This window comes from Canis aureus, chromosome 16 (genome assembly GCF_053574225.1).
Source record: "Canis aureus isolate CA01 chromosome 16, VMU_Caureus_v.1.0, whole genome shotgun sequence".
NCBI lineage: Eukaryota > Metazoa > Chordata > Mammalia > Carnivora > Canidae > Canis > Canis aureus.
In genome coordinates, this window is record NC_135626.1 from 20035368 (window position 1) to 20058704 (window position 23337).

The following is a 23337-nucleotide window of genomic DNA, read 5'->3' on the forward strand; positions in this document are numbered from 1 at the left end:
CTCTGTGTGTGTCTCCTTAGCTCCATACTCCCAGGCTCCTACTGCAGACAGTATTTTCCACATGGAGGGGAAGAGAAGCACCAGCAGCCTAAAGGCAGCCCAGATGACCAAACTTCCTGGGAAAACAAAGGTTTTTTCTCCTCACATCCATACATGTCAAAATTCCAGAGGGACTCTGGTCTTTCTTGGATCCAGGGCAAGAGGAAGGGGGATTCTAACAGGCCCGGGCTGTGTCATAATACAGTGGTTTGCAAGAGTGAGAGAAGTCCCTATTGCCAAAAGAGGAAAAAGTTGTTGAGCAGATAAAAGCAAATGCCTATTTTTCTAGGCGACACCTGCTCGATGCAGTGCAGCACACAGGACACCTCGCCCAGGGTCATCCTCACTGGCTTTGCCACACCCACAAGAGGCAATCAAACAGGGAGGGCCTCCCTGGGCAGAACCTGACATCCTGCACCGCCCCACACCTCCTGGGCCATAGGTAATCTATTCCAATTGGTAATCCAGTAAGGAAGCATTTGAGCACTTCTTGGAACAATGGCCATGTTTTTCTTCCACAATGATTCATACGAGCTTGGCTGTGGGGTTTTACAAAGAAAGGAAAATAGACACTGACATCTCTGATGGCAGAACTCTGAGTTCTTCCAGAGCAAAGCTGGGCCCCAGTTTGACAAAGAAGGATTTGGTTTGTGATACAGAAGGTGGGGAGGTCTCCTGGCTTTAAAGTCAGACTAACGCTGGATGAAAACACAAAATGTATCTTCAGAAGCTGCATCCTGAGAGATCCTTTAAATATGGTAAGCTGATGCTGGCTCTGGGAAAGTGAATTGGCACACGTGTCCATTGTCAGGGGGGTTGCAAACTAGTATAAGCCTTTCCAGGAGCAATGTCTTTATATGCCAATACCCTTTGACCTACAAATTTCATTTCCAGGAATTCATTCTAAGAAAACAATACAGAATGCTAAAGAAACTTAATGGAAAAAAAAATAAAAAAGAACGAAAACAAAAAACTGTTCACCATGGTATTGTTTATAACAGTGAAAACTTAAGAACAATGTGAACGAATGATTAAGATGCATTACAGTGTATCCTTTCCATGGGATATTTTTCAGCAATTAAAAGCAGTATCTAAGTCAGTACAGAAAACAAAATATAAGCAACTTTGAAAGGTTATTTAGCCTTTCTTTTAAGAAAAAACTTATATTGAGGTAAAACTGAAATACTATTTTTGACATTCAGTTTGTCAAAGATCAAAGACATTGTTAATACCGTGATGGCAATTATATGGGGAAACACATACTATTATATGTTATTGGGTAGAGTTTTAATTGGTACAGCTCCTATGAAAGGTAATCTGATGGTTATCTATCAAAATTTAAAGTGTACGTTTGATTTTTTTTAAGATTTTATTTTTAAGTAATCTCTACACCCAATGTGGGCTCAAACTCACAACCCTGAGATCAAGAGTCACATGCTCTTTCGACTGAGCCAGCCAGGAGCCCCTAAAGGTATATTTTAAAACAAAGCTGCTGAACTGGCAAAATTTTACTGCCAGGAATTTAGCCTACAGATATTACTGACACACGTGCATGAAGAGCAAGTCTGTTGTTTGAAACATTGTCTATAAGAAAAAAGAAATAACTAATCTTCAAAAGGAGACTGGATAGGGACGCCTGGGTGGCTCAGCGGTTGGGCATCTGCCCTCGGCTCAGTGTGTGATCCCGGAGTTTCGGGATCGAGTCCCACGTCGGGCTCCCTGCATGGAGCCTGCTTCTCCCTCTGCCTATGTCTCTGCCTCTCTCTCTGTGTCTCTCATGAATAAATAAATAAAATCTTTAAAAAAAAAAAAAGGAGACTGGATAATACGTTATGGTACAACCATGCAATATATATACTAGTAGCTGTTAAAAAGAAAGACCATGTCAAAACCATATGTGCTTTTGTAGGATGATTGTCAAGATATATTCAGTAAAAAACAATCAAGAAAGCAAGGTACAGGGATCCCTGGGTGGCGCAGTGGTTTGGCGCGGGCCTTTGACCCAGGGCGCGATCCTGGAGACCCGGGATCGAATCCCACATCGGGCTCCCGGTGCATGGAGCCTGCTTCTCCCTCTGCCTGTGTCTCTGATTCTCTCTCTCTCTCTCTGTGACTATCATAAATAATAAAAATTATAAAAAAAAAAAAAAAAGAAAGCAAGGTACAAAACAATATGTCTGGTATTCTATTTTCATAGGGAAAAAAAGATCATTTATGTTTGAATAGGTATAGATTTTCTCAGGATACACAAGCAAGCAATGACAATGATTCCTCTGGAGAGGGTGACTGAGGTAGCAAAGAGACTTTTCAAAGCACACGTGGCACTGTGTAATTTTTTTAATCATGAGTATGTATTTCCTTTTTTAAAAAAAGACAAGGGGCACCTGGGTGGCTCAGTTGGCTACTCCAACTTTTGGTTTCAGCTCAGATCGTGATCTCACAGTGATGAGATCAAGCCCCATGTGGGGCTCTGTGCTCTGCATGGGGCCTCCTAGGAATTGTCTGCCTCTCTCTCTCTCTCTGCTCCTTCCTCTGCTCATGTGTGTGCTCTCTCTCTCTCTCGCTCTCTCTCTTTCTCAAATAAATAAAATATTTTTTAAAAATTAAAAAATAAAAATAAAGACAAAATTAAAATACACGAGCTATAAAAAGGATGTCTATATATGTTTATAGTTACATAGATAAATACCTATATTATACTGTTACATAAGAAAGGTAAGTTAAAAATTGTACATACAGTATATTCACAGTTATATAAAAGGAGAAAAAATGTTTGGAGAAAAAAGACTGGGAGCAAATGAGGAAATGTACCAAAGTATTAACCTAGGGACTAAGAATGATTTATCTTCCAATTTTTTTTCTGTAGTTTCCAAAATGTCTTTAATAATCACATTTTACTTAGGGCATCTGGGTGGCTCAATCAGCTTAGCATCTGGCTCTTGGATTGCCTCAAGTCTTGATCTCAGGGTCGTGAGATCAAGCCCTCATGTCAGGCTCCATGCTCAGTGTAGAGTTTGCTTGAGACTCCCTCGCCCTCTGGCCTTCCTGCTCATGCTGTCTCTCTCTCTCTCAAATAAATAAATCTTTTTTTTAAAAAATCACATTTTACTCTTAAAATAGAAAAAATAAACTTTAAAATAATTACATTGGGGTGCCTTGATGGCTCAGTCGGTTAAGCATCTGCCCTCGGCTCAGGTCATGATCCGAGGGTCCTGAGATCGAGCCCCACATCAGGCTCCCTCATCAGCAGGGAGTCTGCTTCTCCCTCTCCCTCTGCCACTCCCCCTGCTTGTGCTCATTCTCTCTATCTCAAATAAATTTTTAAAAATCTTTTTTAAAATTATGTTAAATTAAAATATAGTATCCATCCCTCTTTGCAGTCTAAATGCAGAGGGTAAAATCAGAGAGACAAGAATATACCACTCAAGCTCTTTTTGACTCCATGATTCTGCATTAATGAAGTTTGTTGTGTTTTCTTAAGTTCTTTTTACTTTTTCCAGCTTGGCAACTGCTGCCAATAAAGACAAGACATAGTTCTTAAATCAGCCAAAAGAAAGCTGTATTTATAATACCCAATACCAATGACTATGCAGTTGGATGAGCTTTATCAGACATTATTGCACTGCAAATTGAAACCATCTTTTTGGAAAGCAATTTGGCTATATGAATCTGAAGTCATAAAAGGTGACCCAGTGATTTGACTTCTGGAACCCTTAGGGAAAAACCTGAAATAGTAGAGAAGTATGCTAAAAGATCTTATTTAAGAGTAGTATGCAACCATAAAAAAATTATAATTATGAATAGCTTGTAGCAACATGGGAAAATGTTTATGATACAGTATTTGCACCTGAAAGGAAATAGAACACAGACATGAATGTATGTGACAATTACAACTACTTCATTAAATGCATATGAAAAAGCCTTGGAAAGAAGTACACCACATGGTCACAATACTTGTGTTCAGGTGGTGGGATCTTGGCGGGAGTTCTGGGGGCTTTTCTCCTGTTCTCTTTTCCAAATTGTTTATATTCTTTTTAAATAATATATTAATAAATACTAAAAAGTTCTATATCCAGGGTGTTCCACAGGAAACGATTACTCTCAGTGTCACTGAGTCTCTATATCCCATTAGTGAAAACAAAGGCCCTATATCTCATGTAATAAATCACTGATATTTATTAAGCAACCACCTTCTGCAAAGTAGTGGTTACATATTTTAGTTCAATTAATCCAATGAAGTAGAAATTCTTTTTTTTCTTTTTAAAGATTTTATTTATTTATATATTTGAGAGGGAAATAGAGAGAGACCAAGGGCACAAGAGCAGGGGGAGGGAAAAGCACTCTCCACTGAGCAGGGAGCCCAATGCCGGGCTTGATCCCATCATGACCTGAGCCAAAGACAGATGCTTAACTGACTGAGCCACCTTGGTGTCCCAAGGTAGAAATCCTTATTACCATTTTGCAGATGGGGAAAACTGAGTCTCAGATAGGCTAAATGACACAATGAAGAGGTGACAGCATCAGGTCCTTCTAGCTTCAAACCCAGTTCTTCTCACCATGTCACAATAACAACCCCAAACAGTTCTTAGGGTCTAGGGTGTGCCAGGAAGAATGCTAATGTTTTACATACTCTTCTCATTTAAGAACTCTTTAGATATAGGTGGTGTTCTCATTTTATAAATCAGGAAACAGCAGCTGAGGGATGGTTAAGTCACCAGCACAAGATACTACAGTTGATAAGTTAGAACCAGGATTCTAACCCAAGTTGGCCTATGTTGGTAACCGTGACACACCTGTTGTGCCTTCCCATGACAAGGAAAATGCAGACACTCTGAACCCGGAACAAAGGGCACCATCCTCAGCACAGCCACTATCAAAAAAGAAGAATGTGGCAGGGAGGTGAATGCAATAGGAGGTGGGCTCTGGGGCTGTCCCGGCCGGGCAGGGCCCACTCTGTGCACACTCACACACCTTATGCCCGAGGCTGGATGAGCTGGCGCTGTGCACAGAGATGTCCATGTGGCCTGGCCTAAGGCCAGCACAGATGTCATGTCCTCCTGCCAAGACTGATAATGCTTGGGCTAACCTGCCAAAAAGGCCTCAAGAAAAGCCGTGAGAGCTCTCTTTAAGGATTCCTGGTTCCTGGGTGTGTGGAGAGACAACACTGATGGAATATTCCAGTGCCACCTGGCTTGGCACGAGAAAGTAAGTCTCTCCTCCTTGACCCCCAGGAGCCATAAGACCCCACTGGGACCTGGAATCCAGGGGCTCTGTGCCTGGACCCAGAGGCTGAACAAACAAAATGTTAAAGACTTGACCTCTCAGGGGAAACAGGAAGCCCAGGTCAGCAGCTTTAGAGCGACCAATCCAAAACTCCTCAGGCTAGAGGCCAAGTGAGACCTGAATATGGTCAAAGGGCATCTGAGCTGTGGCCATGGCTGAGTGGGCAGTTCAGCACCCAAGAGAACTCCAAGGATATAGAGTATGGGGAACCCTCATACACTGCTGATAGGAGTGACAATAGACCCAAGCCTTTGAAAGATGGTTTGGCATTATCTGGTATGTATTCTATGACACAGTAACTCTGCTCATCATAATATACTTAGATAAACTCTCCCACCACGTGGGCTCCAGAATGTGCATAGCAGCATTGTTCATAAAAACAGAAACTGCAAACAGCTGAAACATCCACAGATATGAGAATGTATTAAATATATATATATACACTCTATTCATATACTGAAATAGTATATAGTCATGAAAATGAATAAACCACAACTTCATGAGTGAATCCCATCAACACAATGTTAAACATCACACTGTAAACCACGTTGCAGTTTTTTAAAAGATTCATTTATCTATTTAGAGGGAGAGAGAGCACATGCGCACACACCAATGGGGGAGGGGCAGAGGGAGGAGAGAGAGAATCCCAAGCAGACCCTGAGCTGGGGGTAGAGTCTGATGCAAGCTTGATCTCATGCCCCTGAGACTATGATCTGAGCCAAAATCAAGAGTCAGTTGCCCAACCAACTGAGCCACCCAGGCACCCCACACATAGTAAAAAAAAAAAAAAAAAAAAGTAAAATAAAGCAACTCATAATATATCCAGTGAGATTTCATTTAATAGAAATCCAAAAACTCTCCAGACTAAACAATATATTGATTAGGGACACAGGCTTATGTGACAAAATCAGACAACTGAGGGAATGACAAATACAACCTTCAGGATGGTGATCTGAGTAGAAAGGGTTGGAATGTGGAGCATATAGGGCACTTAGAAAGTACTGGAAATACTGTCTTTGCTAAGTTAGGTGCTGGGCACCTGGGTATTTATTTTTACTATTTTTCTTTAAACTCACCCCATGCATTATATACACTCATGTATGTATCTAACGTATTTCAAATTCAAAAAGAAAACCTTCAGAAAAAAATCTCAATGGCAAACTGTTGCTGGTTAAGAGGAGGTGGTCCCGCACCTGGCAGCCTGCCCAGCTCTGACCCACCCTGCTGCCTCTGAACACCCCAGGAAGGTGGGAGGGGTGCAGACACTGGCTGGCCTAGGGAAAGGGAGCTACAAGGAGGAAGTGCAGGTCTGAAGTCACAAGGATGAGCTCAAATGCCATCTTTGCCATTGATTGCATGACTCTGGGCAAGTAATTAAAATTCTCTGAGACTAAGTGTCATTTGTCAAAAGAGCATAAGCTAAGACCCTAGGCTTCTATCTCTGATATTTTAGTGCAATAGCATCTTGTTTGGCATAGAATAATAAACACACTTCAAGGGATCCCTGGGTGGCGCAGCGGTTTGGTGCCTGCCTTTGGCCCAGGGCGTGATCCTGGAGACCCAGGATCGAATCCCACGTCGGGCTCCCGGTGCATGGAGCCTGCTTCTCCCTCTGCCTATGTCTCTGCCTCTCTCTCTCTGTGTGTGACTATCATAAATAAATAAAATTTTTTAAAAATAAATAAATAAATAAATAAAAAATAAACACACTTCAAATACCCAGACTCCTCATGAGAAAAACATCTGACCAGTTCCAACAGTGAGCCCTCCTGCAAAATACCTGACCAGTTCTCCAGGAGACTGTCAAGGTCAACAAAAGCAGGAAGTCACAAAGGACAAATGCTGTATGATGCTGCTTATATGAGGCACCTAGAATAGTAAGATTCATCAAGACAACAGTACAAGGGGCACCTGGCTGGCTAAGTTGGAAGAGCCTGCAACTTGAGCTCAGGGTTGTTAGCTCAAGCCCCAGTCAGTGTAAAGATTACTGAACAAATAAATAAATAAACATTTTTTTTAAAAAAAGAAAGTAGTATAGAGATTACCAAGGGCTGGGAGAAGGGGAAGTGGAGAATTATTGCTTAATGGGTATGGAGTTTCATCTGCAGTGATGACAAAGTTTGGAAGTTGGACTGTGTGATGACTGTATGACAGTGTGAATGTACTTAACCTGAACACCATACTTAATCTAAACACAGAAAAATGGTTAAATTGTATGTTTTGTGTGTTTTACCGCAATTTTTAAAAAAATAGACCAAATAAAAAATGAGACACTGCCACAAGAGCAGCCAGGCAGAGTCTAAAAAGACCTGACAATTAAATGTAATGTGGTTTCCTGGATGGGATCCTGGAACAGAAAAAGACATTAGGTGAAACCTAGGAAAATCAAAATAAACTATAGACTTTAGTTCATCACAATGCATCCACATGGCTTCATTCATTATAACAAAGATCTCATATTAAGGTAAGATGTTAGTAAAGAGGGAAACCAGGTGTGGGGTATATGGGAACTCTGAGCTTTCTTCTCCATTTTTCTGAAAATCTAAAACTAAAGTCTGTAATTAAAGTTATATATAAATAAGGGTATTGTGCAAATCTGTATAATTATATATAAAATTACAAAATATAAAATGTTATATATACTCACATATATAGAAGACAAAGGAAAAGAGGGACCAAGGGATTGAGGGAAGGAGTCTCCTGACATTGGATACAATGAATGTAAGGTATCAAAAGGGAAAGGGGATGGAGGGGATGTGGATCAGGTCCTAAGCCTGTTTTCAGGACCTTCCTCTCCGTGGGGGGCAAGTTACCAGCACAATGGCAAATCCTCACCCACAGACATACTGAGTCCATACTCTTGTAGCTCTTGTCCTGCCCACCAGCCCAGAAACGGTGGCCCTGACTACAAACTGATCTCTCCTCTGCTCTCCCAAATCCTCCTCACCAATCTTTGAGGAATTGATTATTCTTCCTTTCATATTTCTCACCACTGACATTCTACATTTGTCATCTCTTCTTCAAAACCAGACCCAGGACCCTGGCAGATCACTGAAAGAACACAGAAAGGCCACCTGAACTAGGTGTTTCTGCTACCCACACTCCCCAGACCCCCCACAAAACCCTCACGCTCTCACACCTCACCTCTACCCCATGAGCTCCATCAAAACAGAGACAGTCTCTCAGTAACATAGTGTCACAGAATCGATGAGGCCACCCACTCCTTAGCCCTTATTTTTCTAAGTAAAATAGAAAGAGGCCCAGAGGGTCCATGTGACTTATCTAAAATCATAGCTACTTGAAGGCAGGGCTGGGCTTGGGATCTGGACCAAGGATTCCTGAACCCCAGTCTTTTCTCCTATAACATGCTGCCTTCCTGAATCTGACATTTAATGAACTTCTGGTTCTGGCAATAGAGCAGACTAGACACTCTGAACTACTTCCTGCCGAAACATTAAAAGTGCTGGATAAAATGTTTCACTCCTTTAAAGGCACCAAGTGAGCTGGCAAAAAGGGTCAGAGGCCAAAAAAAGAAGGGAAAGCAGGAACCCGGACAGGATGTGGAAACTGGCTTTCTCCCCAAGGAAACATGCCAAAGCCAAGCAACCTTGAGCTTTGGTTTTTAAGGCCTAGTAAGAGCGTATGAGAGGGGAGACAAAGCCTTGCCCCAGCCAAGGTGGAGAATCTGATGGAGAACCTCCTGCAGGGCTGGGCCACATCTCTGAGACAGGAGTGGGCTAGAAATAAGCTCATGAAATAAACTCTCCACAGGGGAGCAAGGAAAACTGCCCATGTTAAATAAACATTGGAAGTGGGTAGAAAGAGAAAAAAAAAGTTTACCCTGAGAATTCTTTAACCACAAGCCAGCTCTCATATTTAAATTCATATAGTGGGCAAAATTCCTCGAGCCAATTGAGTAAAGCTTTAAGGGAGCAGGAGAGTTAGTCATATGAAATATTTAGGGGCAGAGCATTCCAGGCAGGCAGAGGCAATCCCCAACTCAAAGGTCCTGAGGCAGGGACCATGCCTGGCTTGTTCCAGGAACCCAAGCAGGCCTCAAGGCCTGGAGTGGAGAGAGCCAAGGAGAAGGAGAAGATGATGAAGTTACAGAAGTAGCAGGAGACCAGAATGGATAGACCACAAGGGTGCTCTGCCACTGTAAAACTGTAAAACCATGGACTCTTTGAAATGCTGAGCCCCTGGAAGAGTTTGAGTAGAGGGGTAAGGTGATCTAATTTACGTATCAAAAGGATCTTCCCGTGGTGATACCATACAACAGAGTGAATGTATTTAATGCTGCTGCACTGTTTACGTTTAAAATGGTAAATTTTATGTTCTTTTTTTTTTTTTAAAGGTTTTATTCATTTATTCATGAGAGACACAAAGAGAGAGGCAGAGACATAGGCAGAGGGAGAAACAGGCTCCCCACAGGGATCCCAATGCAAGACTTGATCCCAGGACTCCAGGACCATGACCTGAGCCAAAGGCAGACGGTTCAACCACTGAGCCACCCAGACACTCAGGTAAATTTTATGTTCTGTGTATTTTACCACAATTTCTAAAAAAGTGATCACCCTGACTGCTGTGCTCAGCATATGTGGAATGGAAACTTGGAGACCAAATAGAAAGGTATTCCCAGTAATCTAGACAAAAAACAGCAGTGGTTCGAACAAGGCTGATAGCAGGATAGGAGATAAGATCATATTTCAATATGTCTGGAAGCCAGATAGGTTCCTGACATTGGTTGTAAGGTATCAAAAAAAAAAAAAAAAAAAAAAAAAAAAGGAAGCTTACAATGACTCCAAGCTTTCTGGAAGGACAACGTTGCCGGCAACTGGATTGATAGGACACAATAAGAGGTTACATTTGGGACTTCCTGGGTTTGCGATGTCTACTAAACATTCAAGTAGAAATGTCAAGTGTTGGTGAAAATGTCAGAGCAACAGGAACTTTCAAAGGCTCCTCGGGGAGTGAAAACTGGAACTACCTTGGAAAACCCTTTGTTAGTTATCTACTAAGGCTAACATGCATGCCATCTGTGACCCAGCCACTCCAACCCTGGGCAGGTCTGATAGCAAACTGTACATGTGCCCAGTAAAAGACAGGACCTGAGAACACTCACAGCAACAGTCCTCATAATAACCCCAAACTGGACAAAATCCATCAACAGTAGATTCAATAAATGGGGATATAGTCACATAATGATATATATATATATATATATATTTTTTTTTTTTAAGATTTTATATATTCATGAGAGACACAGAGAGAGAGGCAGAGACATAGGCAGAGGGAGAAGCAGGCTCCCTGCAGGGAACCCAATTCAGGACTCGATCCCAGGACCCCAAGATCACACCCTAAGCCAAAGGCAGACGTTCAACCACTGAGCCCTCACATAATAATATATTACCCGGCAATGCAAATAAGCAAGCTACTGCTTTACAATAATGTGAATGAATCTCAGGTCACAGAATATAATCTTTGCAGAATATAAAGTCAGACAGAAAAAGAACATAAAGAATGTGGCCAATTTATTCAACAACAGATGAGAAGTCTTCACACAAAAACATGCACATGAACACTCACAGCAGCACTGCTCACGATCGCCCAAAGAAAGGAGCCAAGTGGCTATAAACTGATGAATGAAGAAATGTGGTATTGTGATGTAATAGAACATTATTTTGCCATAATAAAGGACTAAATTCTGGTCCCTGCTACTACCTGGATAAACCTTGACATTGTGCTAAGTAAAATAAACCAGATACAAAAGGCCATTTACTGTGTGATTCCATTGATATGAAATGCCCAGAACAGGCCAGTCCATAGAGACAGTGGTTGCCAGGGGCTGAGGAAAACAGAATGGAGGGGTGGGGAGTAACTGCTAATGGCTGTGAGATTTCCTTCTGAAGTGATGAAGATGTTCTGGGCCCAAGGAATAGGGATGGTTGCATATAACATTGTGAGTGGACTGAATGGCACTGAACTGTATGCTTTAAAATGGTTAAAATGTGTGTTTTGGGGGGGGGGGCGCACCTGGCTGGCTCAATCAGATAAGCATGCAACTCTTGATCTCAGGGTCATGAGTTCAAGCCCCATGTAGGACATTGAGATTACTTTTTTTAAAGACTAAAATGGGACGCCTGGGTGGCTCAGTGGTTGAGCATCTGCCTTCTGCTCAGGGCATGATCTCAGGGTCCTGGGATTGAGTTCCATATCAGACTCCCCATAGGGAGCCTGCTTCTCCCTCTGCCTATGTCTCTGCCTCTCTCTGTGTGTCTCTCATGAATAAATAAAATATTTTTAAATGGCTAAAATGGTAAATATTATATGTATTTTACCACCATAAGCTAAAAAAGATAAAACTAATCTATGGTGTTGTAAATCAGAACAGTGGTTTCCTTGGAATGTAGAGAGGGCTAAATGGGAAGAGGGCAGAGTGCCTGAGGGTGCTGGTAATATTCCTTTTTTTTTTTTTTTAACCTGTATGGAAGTTACATGAGTGTATCCATCCTGCAAAGATTCCTTGAGCAAAAGAGACAAGTATAGACAATTCTTTCAAGGAGTTTTGCTGCCAAGTAGGGCTGAGAAAGTGGGCAGGAGCTAAAGAGGAAATGGGATGGAAGGATGGTTGTTTTCAGATGCAAGAGACAATCAGGGTTTTTGTGCATGTAAGAATAATCTAGGAAGGGGGCAATGGACGCCGAGGAAGGGTAGGAGAGAATTGCTTTTGTGGACCTTGAGCAAGGTAGAGGAGCCGAGATCTCGGAGCCAAGGTCTCAAGCATGAGTGAGGTTCTGCAGTCAGCCAATCTGCAAGAACAGGCAGGAAGCTGATCGCAGATGTGTCAGAGCAGGGGAGATGGATAGCAGTGGGTACTGCCCCCAATTTACCAATGAGCAATCCAAGACTTGGGGGAGAAAAGCAGTTTGCTCCCACTCGCACAGCTGAAACCAGGAGTGGAAGCCAGGCTTGCCTGACTACAGGTGCATGACATCAGAGATGCCCCAGAGCTTCAAGTTCACCTCCCAACCATGAAAAGGAGCACTTTGTATTGTCTGCCCTGAAACAGCTTCTCAAATGTTTAGGAGTGGCGCCCTAGGCTTCTAAGGATTCTGGGATGTAATGAACAAGTCTGTTCTACCTTGTCGATGTGCCTTATCCTATAAAGGATTGGGATTAAGCTTCCTCCTCAGCCTCCCATCTTTCAAGGCCAAAGAAGTCTAACCATGGAACGTGCCCTGATGGTAAAAGCCCTTCATCACTCCATCGTCTGGCTCCCTTCCAGTTCTATTACATCTTTCTTGGAATGCAGAGGCCATAACAACAGAAACCACAGTGGCTTCCATTTTCAAGGGCCTTTTGCAGGGACAAGGGCCCCATTTATGTATTCAGACCAATGGTCAGTGGAGCTGCAGTTTGCCCAAGGTCACAAGGAGTGTCCAACAATCAAGCCCAACAGAAGAGAATTCCACTTGCCATGATCTCTTCCTCACACCCAACTGCCTACACACAGGATTCCAGAGGGCCACATTCAGCACTGAGTTCCTGGGGTAAAGTTACATCAGATTGGCTGAAAGCAGTAAGAAGTTTTTACTGAATAACATAACTGGAAGTCCTGAAATAGGCAGGCTCCTGGGCTGCTTGATATGGGCTCAGTGATGTCATCATGGTCCCCGTTTCATTCTGTCTTGCCAGCCACAGAAGCTATATTGGGTTGAGTGGAAGCCTCCCCCATCCCCAAAAGATATGCCTTTCTCCTAATCCCCGGAACTTGTGAATGTGACCTTATTTGGGAAAAGGGTCTTTGTAGATGCAATGAAGCTAAGGACCCTACAATGAGATCATCCTGGACTACCAAGTGGGCCCTAAATCCTATAATGAATATCCTCATAAGAAACAGAAGAGGAGACAGACCCAGAGACAAAGGCCACGTGCAGACAAGGCCGTGACTGCAGTGAATAGCTATAAGCCAAGGAACACTGGCACCATGCAAACCTCAAAGAGTCAGAGAACCTCATCTCCCCTAGAGCCTCTGCAGGGAGCACAGCCCCGCTGACCAACTTGATTTTGAACTTCTGGACTCCAGAACTGTGAGAAAATAAATTTCTTTTGTCTTCAGCCACCAGGTTCATGGTAATTTGTTAGGCAGCCTAGGAGACTAATACAGAGGACAAGAGATTCGATCATGTGGGTTAACTTAGGCCTGAACCCCATGCCTGCCCCTATGTCCAGGGGTGGCGTTAGCTTTCCCCAAGGTCCACAGGCTGCACAAGGAAGGGGTAGTCTTCAAGAGGAGGGGGATGAATGCAGGAGAAGCACCCAGGATGTCTACCCCAGTAACATCTCCTGAGCACCCGAGGGATACTATCACATGTTGAAGGTACAGAGCCGCACAGCCTGAAGGTGTCCTCCGAACCCTGAAACAAAAGGAAACATCCAGAATACAGAGCACCTTCCTCTACAAACACTGGATGTGAAAATGCTCATGAACTGCAAGGAAGAGCCCACCACATCCACCTGTTTGCCCAAGCCAGGACCCCAGGGTCCTCCCAAGACTCCTTCTGTCCTCACCCTACCTTCAATCTGTCCCTCCTCCTGCCAGCTCCACCTTTCATAACTAGTTCCAATCTGTCAGTCTCCCTCCGTCCCCACAGCTATCACTCTAGTTGAGGTCACTATCTTCTCTCACCAGGTGACAGCCCCCAGGCACCTCCCTGCCTTCTGTCTTGGCCCCTACCACCATGCTCCCCCAGGAACTGGAAGGATCTTCTGAAAATGAAGGTCTGTCCATGTCTCATTCCTGCTGAAAACTTCTCAAGCCCCCCCCCCACACACACACAGGTTTCAGGGCCTGCTCACCTAACGTCACCTCCACCATGTCCCTCACCAACTCCGCAGATACGTGAGTCCTCTCCCAGCTGGGGCCTGTGCACATACAGTGCCTCTGCTTGGATAACTCCCACTACTACAAGTCCTCGAGGACTCAGCGCCAGGGGCCTCTCCCCTGAGGGGATCACCTGGAGTGCCCACCCCTTCTTCTGGGTTCCCACCATACCCTGGGCTGGTACACTCCTCCTGTGCTGCCCTAATGTTGTGTGCATGCACCACCACCCTCCCCCGAGGCTCTGAGCCGCCTGAAAGCAGGAACTGGGTCCCCTACCCCTTTGTCCTTGCCACACAGCATATAGCAGGTGTTCGAAATAGACTGGTGAGTAAAGATCAAACCTACATTGCATTCCCTTGCTTTTTCTGAAACAAAATGTGTCCTAGACAATTGCAAAATCTCAATGTTTCCCATGTTGGTAGAGCAACCACAGAAGCCCAGATAAGGGGTCAGATCCTATCTTTGTAACCTTTGGCCAGTTATTCCACCTCCCTGGGCCTCAACTTCTCCTTCTGTAAAATGAGTTTCATAAGCCTTACTTCATAAGGAAAACCACCTAACGTATCATCTGGCTGAGGGAGGCAGCCTGATGCATTTTACTTGCCTTCACAAATGTGCACACTTTGCCTGAAGACAGCAAGCATATACTAAGAACTCCCCAGGAGCCAGCCTCTGTGTGGAAGGTATTGAGGGGCAAATAACAACGTTGACTCTTTACCCCCTCACCCTAGATTTCACAGTAACCTTTTCTGAGAAATGTCATGTCTAAAATCAGGAGTAGGGATGTCTGAGTGGCTCAACAGTTGAGTGTCTGCCTTTGGCTCAGGGCCTGATCCAAGTCTGGGGATCAAGTCCCCCATCAGGCTCCCTGCATGGAGCCTGCTTCTCCCTCTGCCTGTGTCTCTGCCTCTGTGTGTCTCTCATGAATAAATAAATACAATATTTTTTAAAAAATAAAATAAAATCAGGAGTAAATCCTGCCTGTGAATTCATGGGTAAGTCTGCCAACCCACAGGAAGCCCACTAACAGGAAGGTAACCCTGAGCGCGCTCCTCATCTCCTCCAGGACCTCTCAACCCTCTGGGTCACACAGGAGACAGCACATCAATGGGTCTTTACTGCCACCTGCTGGATAAATAGAATAAGGCCACAGGCAGCCACCAGCAGAAATTCAGGTGTTTGCCCAGAATTGCCAAACACATGGCTCTAACTTACTATCTGCCACATTTGTTGAAAAGCTAAGGAGAAAAAGTCAGAGGAAATCGCGTTTGAAGTCAAAATTATCTTACCAGAAACACTGTTTTTAAAAAAGGAAAACCAAGTGCACCTTGCAGTGGTCAGAAATGGAAGTGTGCCTCCTGGGAGAAATTTCTCTCTCTGACTCAAAAGGGAGGACCAGAATATCCTGTAAGGTGGAGACAAATACCTTCTTCAGAAACCATGCCTATGTTTTACTCCACAGGCTGCTATCAAGTACAAATCCTGGAGAAATTCTGCAAACCTTGGTCCCCTGAAACCTAACTGAACCATCCTCCTGCCCATAAACACCTGCGAGTCTAGCTCGGTCCAGGAACCAGCTCAGTAGAAACTGCCAGAAGCAGGGAGGCCATTCTTTCCAAAGACCTTCGTTTTGCAGCCAGACTCACTAAGTCAACAAAGCAGGAGCCAGCCCTGCTGCTCGCCTTCCTGTTACACCCTTCAACTTCTTCTCCCTGGCCTGCCACGCTCACACACACGTGTACACATGCACAGACACAGTCCTCCAGATCCAGCATTCTTGGTTATTTGGGTGGGAGTCTGCTTGGGGAGAACTGGGAGACAGAATCCAGATAGGCTATAGCCAGGGTTTTGGTTTTTGTTTTTTTTCTCTCTCTCTCTCTTTCTCCCTATTCCAACCATCTGATGGTCCAAGAATGCAAACTCTGGAAAACCAAGGGCAGTGTAGCGCCAAGGTATTTACGAAGCCAGTGTGTGCTTCCATCTCCCTGGAAGGTAGTCTCAGATTTCCTCAGGGCAGAGAAGCTTTGCTGAGTTCAGCCAGTTACTCCTATACATAGAGGGGTCACCTGTAGCTTCTACAGTACCTATCCAGCCATGCAGGCATTTAAGAGCAAAGCTTGGGGGGCACCTGGCTGGCTCAGTTGTTGCAGCGTGCAACTCCTGATCTCAGGGTTGTGAGTTCAAGCCCCTGTTGGGTGTAGAGATTACTTAAAAATAAAATTTATTTATTTTTTTTATTTTTTATTTTTTTTTTTTATAATTTTTTTTAAAGATTTTATTCATTCATTTATGAGAGACACCGAGAGAGAGAGAGAGAGAGAGAGAGGCAGAGACACAGGCAGAGGGAGAAGCAGGCACCATGCAGGGAGCCCGACGTGGGACTCGATCCCAGATCTCCAGGATCACGCCCTGGGCTGGAGGCTGCGCTAAACCGCTGAGCCACCCAGGCTGCCCCATAAAATTTTTTTAAAAAAAGAGCAAAGCTTGGGGAAGCTCCACCCACCATACCATCCTGGGGTCTCATGATGATCAAACTGTCCCCACCTTAAACCAAACTAATTTAGGGGTGGAGTAAAAGGGTACACTGCCCCCATAATTTCCTAAAGGGAAGAAAGTCATAACAGGCAGAAATATACTGGAGTCATCAAAAAAACACAAAATGACTTCCACAAATTGTGAATGGCATGGTTCTGTTTGTTCTGCTACAGTACAAAAACTGAAAGGTTTTCATCCAGATGAAAATATAAAAAGAAAGAATTATCAGCACTCTGGTATTATCAACCCATGATGATACTTTAAATACATCATCTCTGCCTAGCTGATGACCTGTCCCCCAGCCCGAGCAGTAACTTTTTCTCATCTGCTAAGCTTCTGTTAATTTTGCATTTGGGGGATTCAAGAAGCAATTGCCATTGCCTCTCTGGCCATCTTACTTTCCCACCCTGAGCTTCCTTCCAGGCCTCTGGGGTTCTCCTTACTTTCCCATGCAATGCCAAGGCAAATGGGGGAGGTAGGCATCAGGTCATCCCATGTCCATCTTCAATGCTTTTCCCTGCCCTGTGGGTCCCTGGGTTTCTCTGCATGCTCAAAGCCTGGTCATCCTTCGCAAGATGGTCATGGCTGCCTAAAAGCACCAACGTCTACCACTCTCTGAGGACCTGACTTGCAAGAACACACCAGAAAGCAGGGCTCATGCTCCATCTGCTCTTAGCATCCCCAGATCTCTTTCTGTGCCTTCTCCCATCTTTCTTCTCACAACCCAGGGGATTGGGGAAGGGGAGCCAAGGATCATTCTTTCCCTCCAAATTTTTTTAAGACACATAGTCCTTTGGTCTAAAACCCCCTTGCCACTTTAGAAGGTGGGGTGCAGGGGACGAAAAAGAAACATTCAAAAAGAAATTAAGTCCTTTTTTGTAAAAATAAAAGAAAAATGCCTCCACTAGGCAATGAACAACATGCTTGCATAGAGAGAGGGCATCAGAGAAACAAAGGCATATCACAAATGTCAACCAATCACTTGAAAAACACATGTTTAGGGATCCCTGGGTGGCTCAGTGGTTTAGCGCCTGCCGCAGGGGGTGATGATCCTGGAGTCCGGGGATCAAGTCCCACATCGGGCGCTCCCCGCAGGAAGCCTGCTTCTCCCTCTGCCTGTGTCTCTGCCTCTTGCTGTGTGTCTCTCATGAATAAATAAATAAAATCTTTAAAAAAGAAAAGAAAAGAAAAGAAAAACACATGTTTACTCTCCTTTCCCTCACTCAGGACTTGTGCTGTGGTCAGTTCTGATTCTTTCTTGGCAAATGATATTGCTTGCAAGAAATGTCAAAATAAAAGCTTCTCTTCTGTTCCTCCTCACAGTCCCTTTGCACCTACATTTCCCCAGCAGCTTCTGTCCACTTCTGTGGACTCTTCCCAGGCTGGTTCATGCATCCTGAGAGAAGCTGGCTTAAAGTCACCTTTGCCTTCCCTGCCACACGTCCCCCAGTCAAGAAAAACAAAAGTATCAAAGGCAGCAGGTCAAGTGGCCCCATGCATCCTCCAGAATGTCTTAGCCTGAAATGCCCCTGCCCCTGCGCCTACCCCAAGTAGGTACATTATATGAACACTTTCTAATTCCCACATCCCAGGGCACCTGGGTGGCTCAGGGCATGATTCTAGAGTCCTAGGATTGAGTCCCACATTGGGCTCCCCACAGGGAGACTGCTTCTTCCTCTGCCTATGTCTCTCCCTCTCTTTGTCTCTCATGAATAAGTAAAATCTTTAAAAATAATAATTCTCACATCCCAAAATGTCCTTTTTAGCCTTCATCTTACTTGCTTTTCTCTATATACAGAAGATGACCATTCCCCCTCCTTAAAACTCTCTTCTTAGATTTGACTTGCGTGGCACTTATGCCCTCCTAGTTTTTCCTCCTCCTCCCCTACCACAGCCTGGCTCTGGAATCCAACCCTTCCATCTGCCCTTTCATTGCTAATTTGCTGCAATGTCCTGTCCTTGACCCTCTCCTTACTAACTACATGCCCTCAAAGAACAATCTCAACTGCTGCCAGTGCTACAACACCTACCAAAACCTCAAAAAAACCCCACCACATTCTCTCTCCTCCCTCCCTCCTCCTCTCCCTTTCTGATTCCAGACACATATATGCAATCACTTGTTGACTGTTTTGCTAGAACACAAAAAGTCAGGGGAGCCTGCTAATTTCCTATATTTGAAAGTCAGGACCAGCAGACCAAGACTAAAGGGGTGGATTCCAACTCAACACAAGGGAGAATTTTCTAACAAAGAGCACTAGCCAGCAGTGAACAGGCCCCTTCTGAGGTAGTGAGCTCCCCATGACTAGAAGTGAGCAGAGAGGACTCCTACACATAGTACGAGGCCAAACTAAGCAACATCCATGTTCACAGCTCCCCATGAAACTGATATTTCTCAGCTTGGCATTCAGAGATTTGAATAGATAGAAGTTTGTTGGTGGTGTTTCTTTTTCTTTTTTTTTTTTTTTTTCATTTTGTTGAGTACCTAATATTGCAATTCTTCACTGTAGGACACTGGTTAGAAACCATGGCAATATTACCTTTTATTCAATTATTTTTTTAAATAACCACAATTTTGCCCATCCAATAATTTATCTTACAAACTCATGAGTCATACACACTCCAGTTTTGCAAGAACAAAATTTACTTGGTCATTGATTGAAGGCTCTCAGATTAAAGCAGATTTGGAAAACTCACTGCTTCTGGACATTTCTCTCTGTTCTATTCCTACATGCTACTTTTATTTATTTTTATTTTTATTTTTTTTAAGAGTGGCATGATCATGTCTGTATTCTTTTTTTTTTTTTAAGATTTTTATTTATTTATTTATTCATAGAGACAGAGAGAGAGGCAGAGACACAGGCAGAGGGAGAAGCAGGCATCATATAGAGAGCCTGATGTGGGACTCGATCCAGGGTCTCCAGGATCACGCCCTGGGCTACAGGCGGTGCTAAACCTCTGCGCCACTGGGGCTGCCCCCTACATGCTACTTTTAAAAACAAGCAAATAGAAAAGGAATGGTATTTAAATCCTAATCTAATTTAACACAAAGACTTTTTAAAAGTTCTTCAAAGGGTGCCTGGGTGGTTTAGTCGGTTAAGCATTCGGCTCTTAGGCTTCAGCTCAGGTTGTGATCTCAGGGTTGTGAGATTGAGGCCCATGTTGGGCTCCATGATCAGCAAAGAGTCTGCTTGGGATTCTTTCTCTCTCTCCCTCTGCCCCTCCCCCTACTCTCTAATAAATAAATAAAACCTTTAAAAAAATAAAAAAAGAAAGCAAACTGCCTGCAACTCCATCACGTAATCAAATTGTTTCCATTTATTCCTGTTACTCCTTATCACTTGCATATACAACTGTTTCATCTTTACAGTACTATCAGAACAGTTTCCTAGTCTGTATTTTCACTTATTGTACTTACTGTATCATTAGCATTTTTCCATTTCATTACTTTTTTCCCCTTACTTCCCTCCCCCCCTCACCTTCAAGATACCCAACGCTTGCAGCCCAGAGAGAGTTATCCTTCTACATCTTTCCCAGTGCTTGGATTAAGTTGGGGGGAGGGGCACACCAGAACACCATTTAAACCAGAACAATTGACTAAGCTCCCTCTTTTTCTTATTTTCCGGACATCCCTCAGCTTCCGACATCCTTCCTCCAGGAGACCCTGTTGCCCTCCTACCCATTGTTGGAATTAACCAGAAAGAGGAACTGCAAAGATTGATTTTTAAAAAACAAGAGTGCCCTCGATTTTCAACTGCTTCTGGGAGCACAGCAGCAGAAGCCAGTGAGTGTCCTTTGCTCAGCTTCTCACACAAGGTCTCGTCCTGTGTCCTTGCTCTCTCCCTCCAACATCCATATACTCCACCCACCTGGTGACTTGTGCTTTTATTAAGGTTCCACTGCCTCACTGCTCCCACTTACACAGTCCTAAGACAGCACAACCTTGCCATCCTCCTCGAGCCCCCGTTTCTTGGTTCAATTTCTGTTTCACCTTTTTACAGCCGAGATGCTCATTTTCACAGCGGTCTAATTAGCACCAGCACTGGGACGAGGTGGCAGAGGAGGAGGAGAGGAGGAAGGGGGGAAGAGAAGGAGGATGAAAGGAGATGAGAGGAAGAGTGGAGGAGGGGAGAGGAGGAGGAAGAGGGGGAGGAGGAGGAAGAACCACAGAACCATGTGGTCATATGGTCTACGACTGTCCGTTTAGCAAGGACAGCCAAGAGGATATTTTTTTCTCCCTGGGACAGTTTTGGTCATGAGACCCCTTGCAGGGAAAGCCACTGCTTTCCCCTCAGAAGGTCGTGCCTTGCTCCCACACTTTGTGGGGACCCTGAAAAAATCATTTAAATGGTTAAATGTTCATTTCACTGCTATGGAGTTGAAGCAGATTTCAGATCTGAAGCTTGTTTCTGATTCAACTTCAGTTGGGAAGCGGGGAGGTAAGAAGTGATCCCCAAGTCAGCCACAGAGGCAAAGGTGACTTACTCTGCTGCATCACAGACTACCAAGGCATGGCTCCCCCAGAATCTGCCTCTAGGCTTGTACTTACAAGGGGGTGGGCAGCCGAGAGCAGAGTTCAGGGTCACATGTGGGATTAGGGCATGGTTCTGCCATTTCCTGGCTCTGGGATCCTCCATAAATGAAAACATTTTGAGTCTTTGTTTCTTCATTTCTAAAATGATGTGATTTAGGGACACCTGGCTCAGTCAGGGGTGGCAGGCAACTATTGATTGTGGGGTTGTGAGTTCAAGTTCCCTGTTCAATGTAGAGATTACTTACAAATAAAATCTTTTAAAAAATAAAATAAGGTGATTTAAAAACCCAGTGACTTCATATATAAGGAACTGTAAAGACTAAATGATTAAATAGAAAATAAAAGTCTGGGCAGCCTGGGTGGCTCAGTGGTTTAGCGCCGCCTTCAGTCCAGGGTGTGATCCTGGAGACCTGGGATTGGGTCCCGCATCGGGCTCCCTACATGGAACCTGCTTCTCCCTTTGACTGTGTCTCTGCCTATCTCTCTCTCTGGGATAATTCTTTCATGAATAAATAAATAAAATCTTTAATAAATAAATAAATAAATAAATAAATAAATAAATAAATAAATAAAAATAGTTCAAAAATCCTTTCATACCAGCTGAGGGCTACATAACTGCTGGTTTAATCTATTTGCCATTCAGTGTTACGGCCTGCAGAAAGTTCTTGTTAACTAAGTAAATGGTCAATTTTTCATCAACAGGAATAGAAGAAATCAGCCACCAAGTCATCAATGTTTCTTGGATTCTAATCCTTGCCCCAAAAATTATTTTCTTTCACAGAGTAGTTTTAAGTGTCCAAGTATTCCAATCCTTAAAATGTAAGCCATTTTACAAAGCCATTACTCCTTAACTGAAGGAGTAAGGCTTTGCTGGTAAGTAAATATCCAGTTAGAAGGGGGGAGGGGAGTAAACAAAAGCAGATCAAATTTTTTCTACCTTTATTTATAAAGAACACGACTCCTCCTGACACAGACGCAAACACTCACATGTCCCAAGGAGAAGCTCATTAAAAACAACAACAGCATAACTGGAGGACATTGGGACCTTATCTAATGCCAGTCTGTGTGCTCGACTTGGGGATCGCTGGGAATGTGTCATCAAATGTGACCTCCACCTCTATGAAAGGAAGAGAGACCTTCATTTGGAAAGGCATGCCCACCCACCAGGCCAGAAGCTGCACACTCAATCTTCAGCATCATCAAACTGTCCTGTTTCGAAGACCATCTTGGAATAATGGGGTATCAGTGGAGGTGGATGGTGCCAACTAGGGTCATAGATCATGTCTCCTTGTGGGGCACAGCACACCCAAGGTTTGACCTCTTGAGAGATGCAACCCTGGATGTCATCAGCATCTGCAAGCAGTTAAAAAACAAACAAACAAACAAACAGATTAAAGGTGGGGGGGGGAGGCAGGGACCGAGAGCCAAAAATACCTAGGGGACAGACACCTGAACTTTGTTTAAAAGCACAGAGTGCTCCCTGGATTGCAAATGTGTTCATTCTGAGGAAGCCACCTGAGCAGAGCTTCTCAAAGGGGGGTCCTTTGCAGTGCAGAGGCTGCAACTGCAGAAGACAGCACTTCTGTCTGCAGAAGCTAGATTCACAACGATATTTTAAGAGAACAACACTGTTTCAATGTTAAAACTGATACATTATAAAGTCAACTACAAAATTTGTATTTTTTTCCAATATGAAAGAGAGGCTGTCACAGAAATTTCAGCCCTGTAACAGGTGTCAGGCTAAGGTCACAGACTGGGTCCGTCTTTCAAACGGTCTGCCTGTGGGGTAATTTGGTAAGAGGATCTCCGAACCTTGGACCCCCCAGAAATGCCACACCTACCATATGGATTGCCTTGATCTGCTTTCAACTCCAAATCCCAGTCCTCGTTAAAAATATCAGCAGCCGATTCCTTGGGCGGACAGTTGGACACCCCTTCTGACAGCTCCCAGGTATTCAGGTCCCCATCAGAATCCTCATCATCCACAGCAAAGCCTTCCTCTTCCGAGTGGGCGCCCTCATCATGGGTAGGACTACCATTAGGGACACTCTGTGCTCCACTGGCT

General features: G+C 44.0%; 2 protein-coding genes and 1 long non-coding RNA gene across 7 annotated transcripts in view; 1 reads left to right on the plus strand and 2 right to left on the minus strand.

The window, feature by feature from the left end:
- LOC144286077 (uncharacterized) overlaps positions 1-491 on the minus strand; it is a 184909-nt gene extending 184418 nt beyond the window's left edge. Inside the window, exon 1 of one of the 4 annotated variants that reach the window (XR_013354171.1) lies at positions 1-489. Coding sequence is in view for 2 of the 4 variants with exons in the window: in XM_077852101.1 (XP_077708227.1) it covers positions 1-63 (63 nt within the window). In the remaining 2 variants the exon portion in view is untranslated. The other 3 variants (XR_013354170.1, XM_077852101.1, XM_077852100.1) reach the window with 3 other exon arrangements.
- LOC144286079 (uncharacterized) overlaps positions 481-23337 on the plus strand; it is a 27316-nt gene continuing 4459 nt past the window's right edge. The window contains exons 1-2 of the long non-coding RNA XR_013354181.1: positions 481-797; positions 9677-9845. This is a non-coding gene — a long non-coding RNA (uncharacterized LOC144286079). The remainder of the gene's footprint in view (positions 798-9676; positions 9846-23337) is intronic.
- COPRS (coordinator of PRMT5 and differentiation stimulator) overlaps positions 22195-23337 on the minus strand; it is a 6203-nt gene continuing 5060 nt past the window's right edge. Inside the window, exons 3-4 of one of the 2 annotated variants that reach the window (XM_077852099.1) lie at positions 23114-23331; positions 22195-22625 (exon numbers count right to left, since the gene is read on the minus strand). In XM_077852099.1, the coding sequence (XP_077708225.1) occupies positions 22456-22625; positions 23114-23331 (388 nt within the window). In that variant the 3' untranslated portion in view covers positions 22195-22455. Of the gene's footprint in view, positions 22626-23113; positions 23336-23337 lie in introns of both variants that reach the window. The other variant, XM_077852098.1, reaches the window with a different exon arrangement.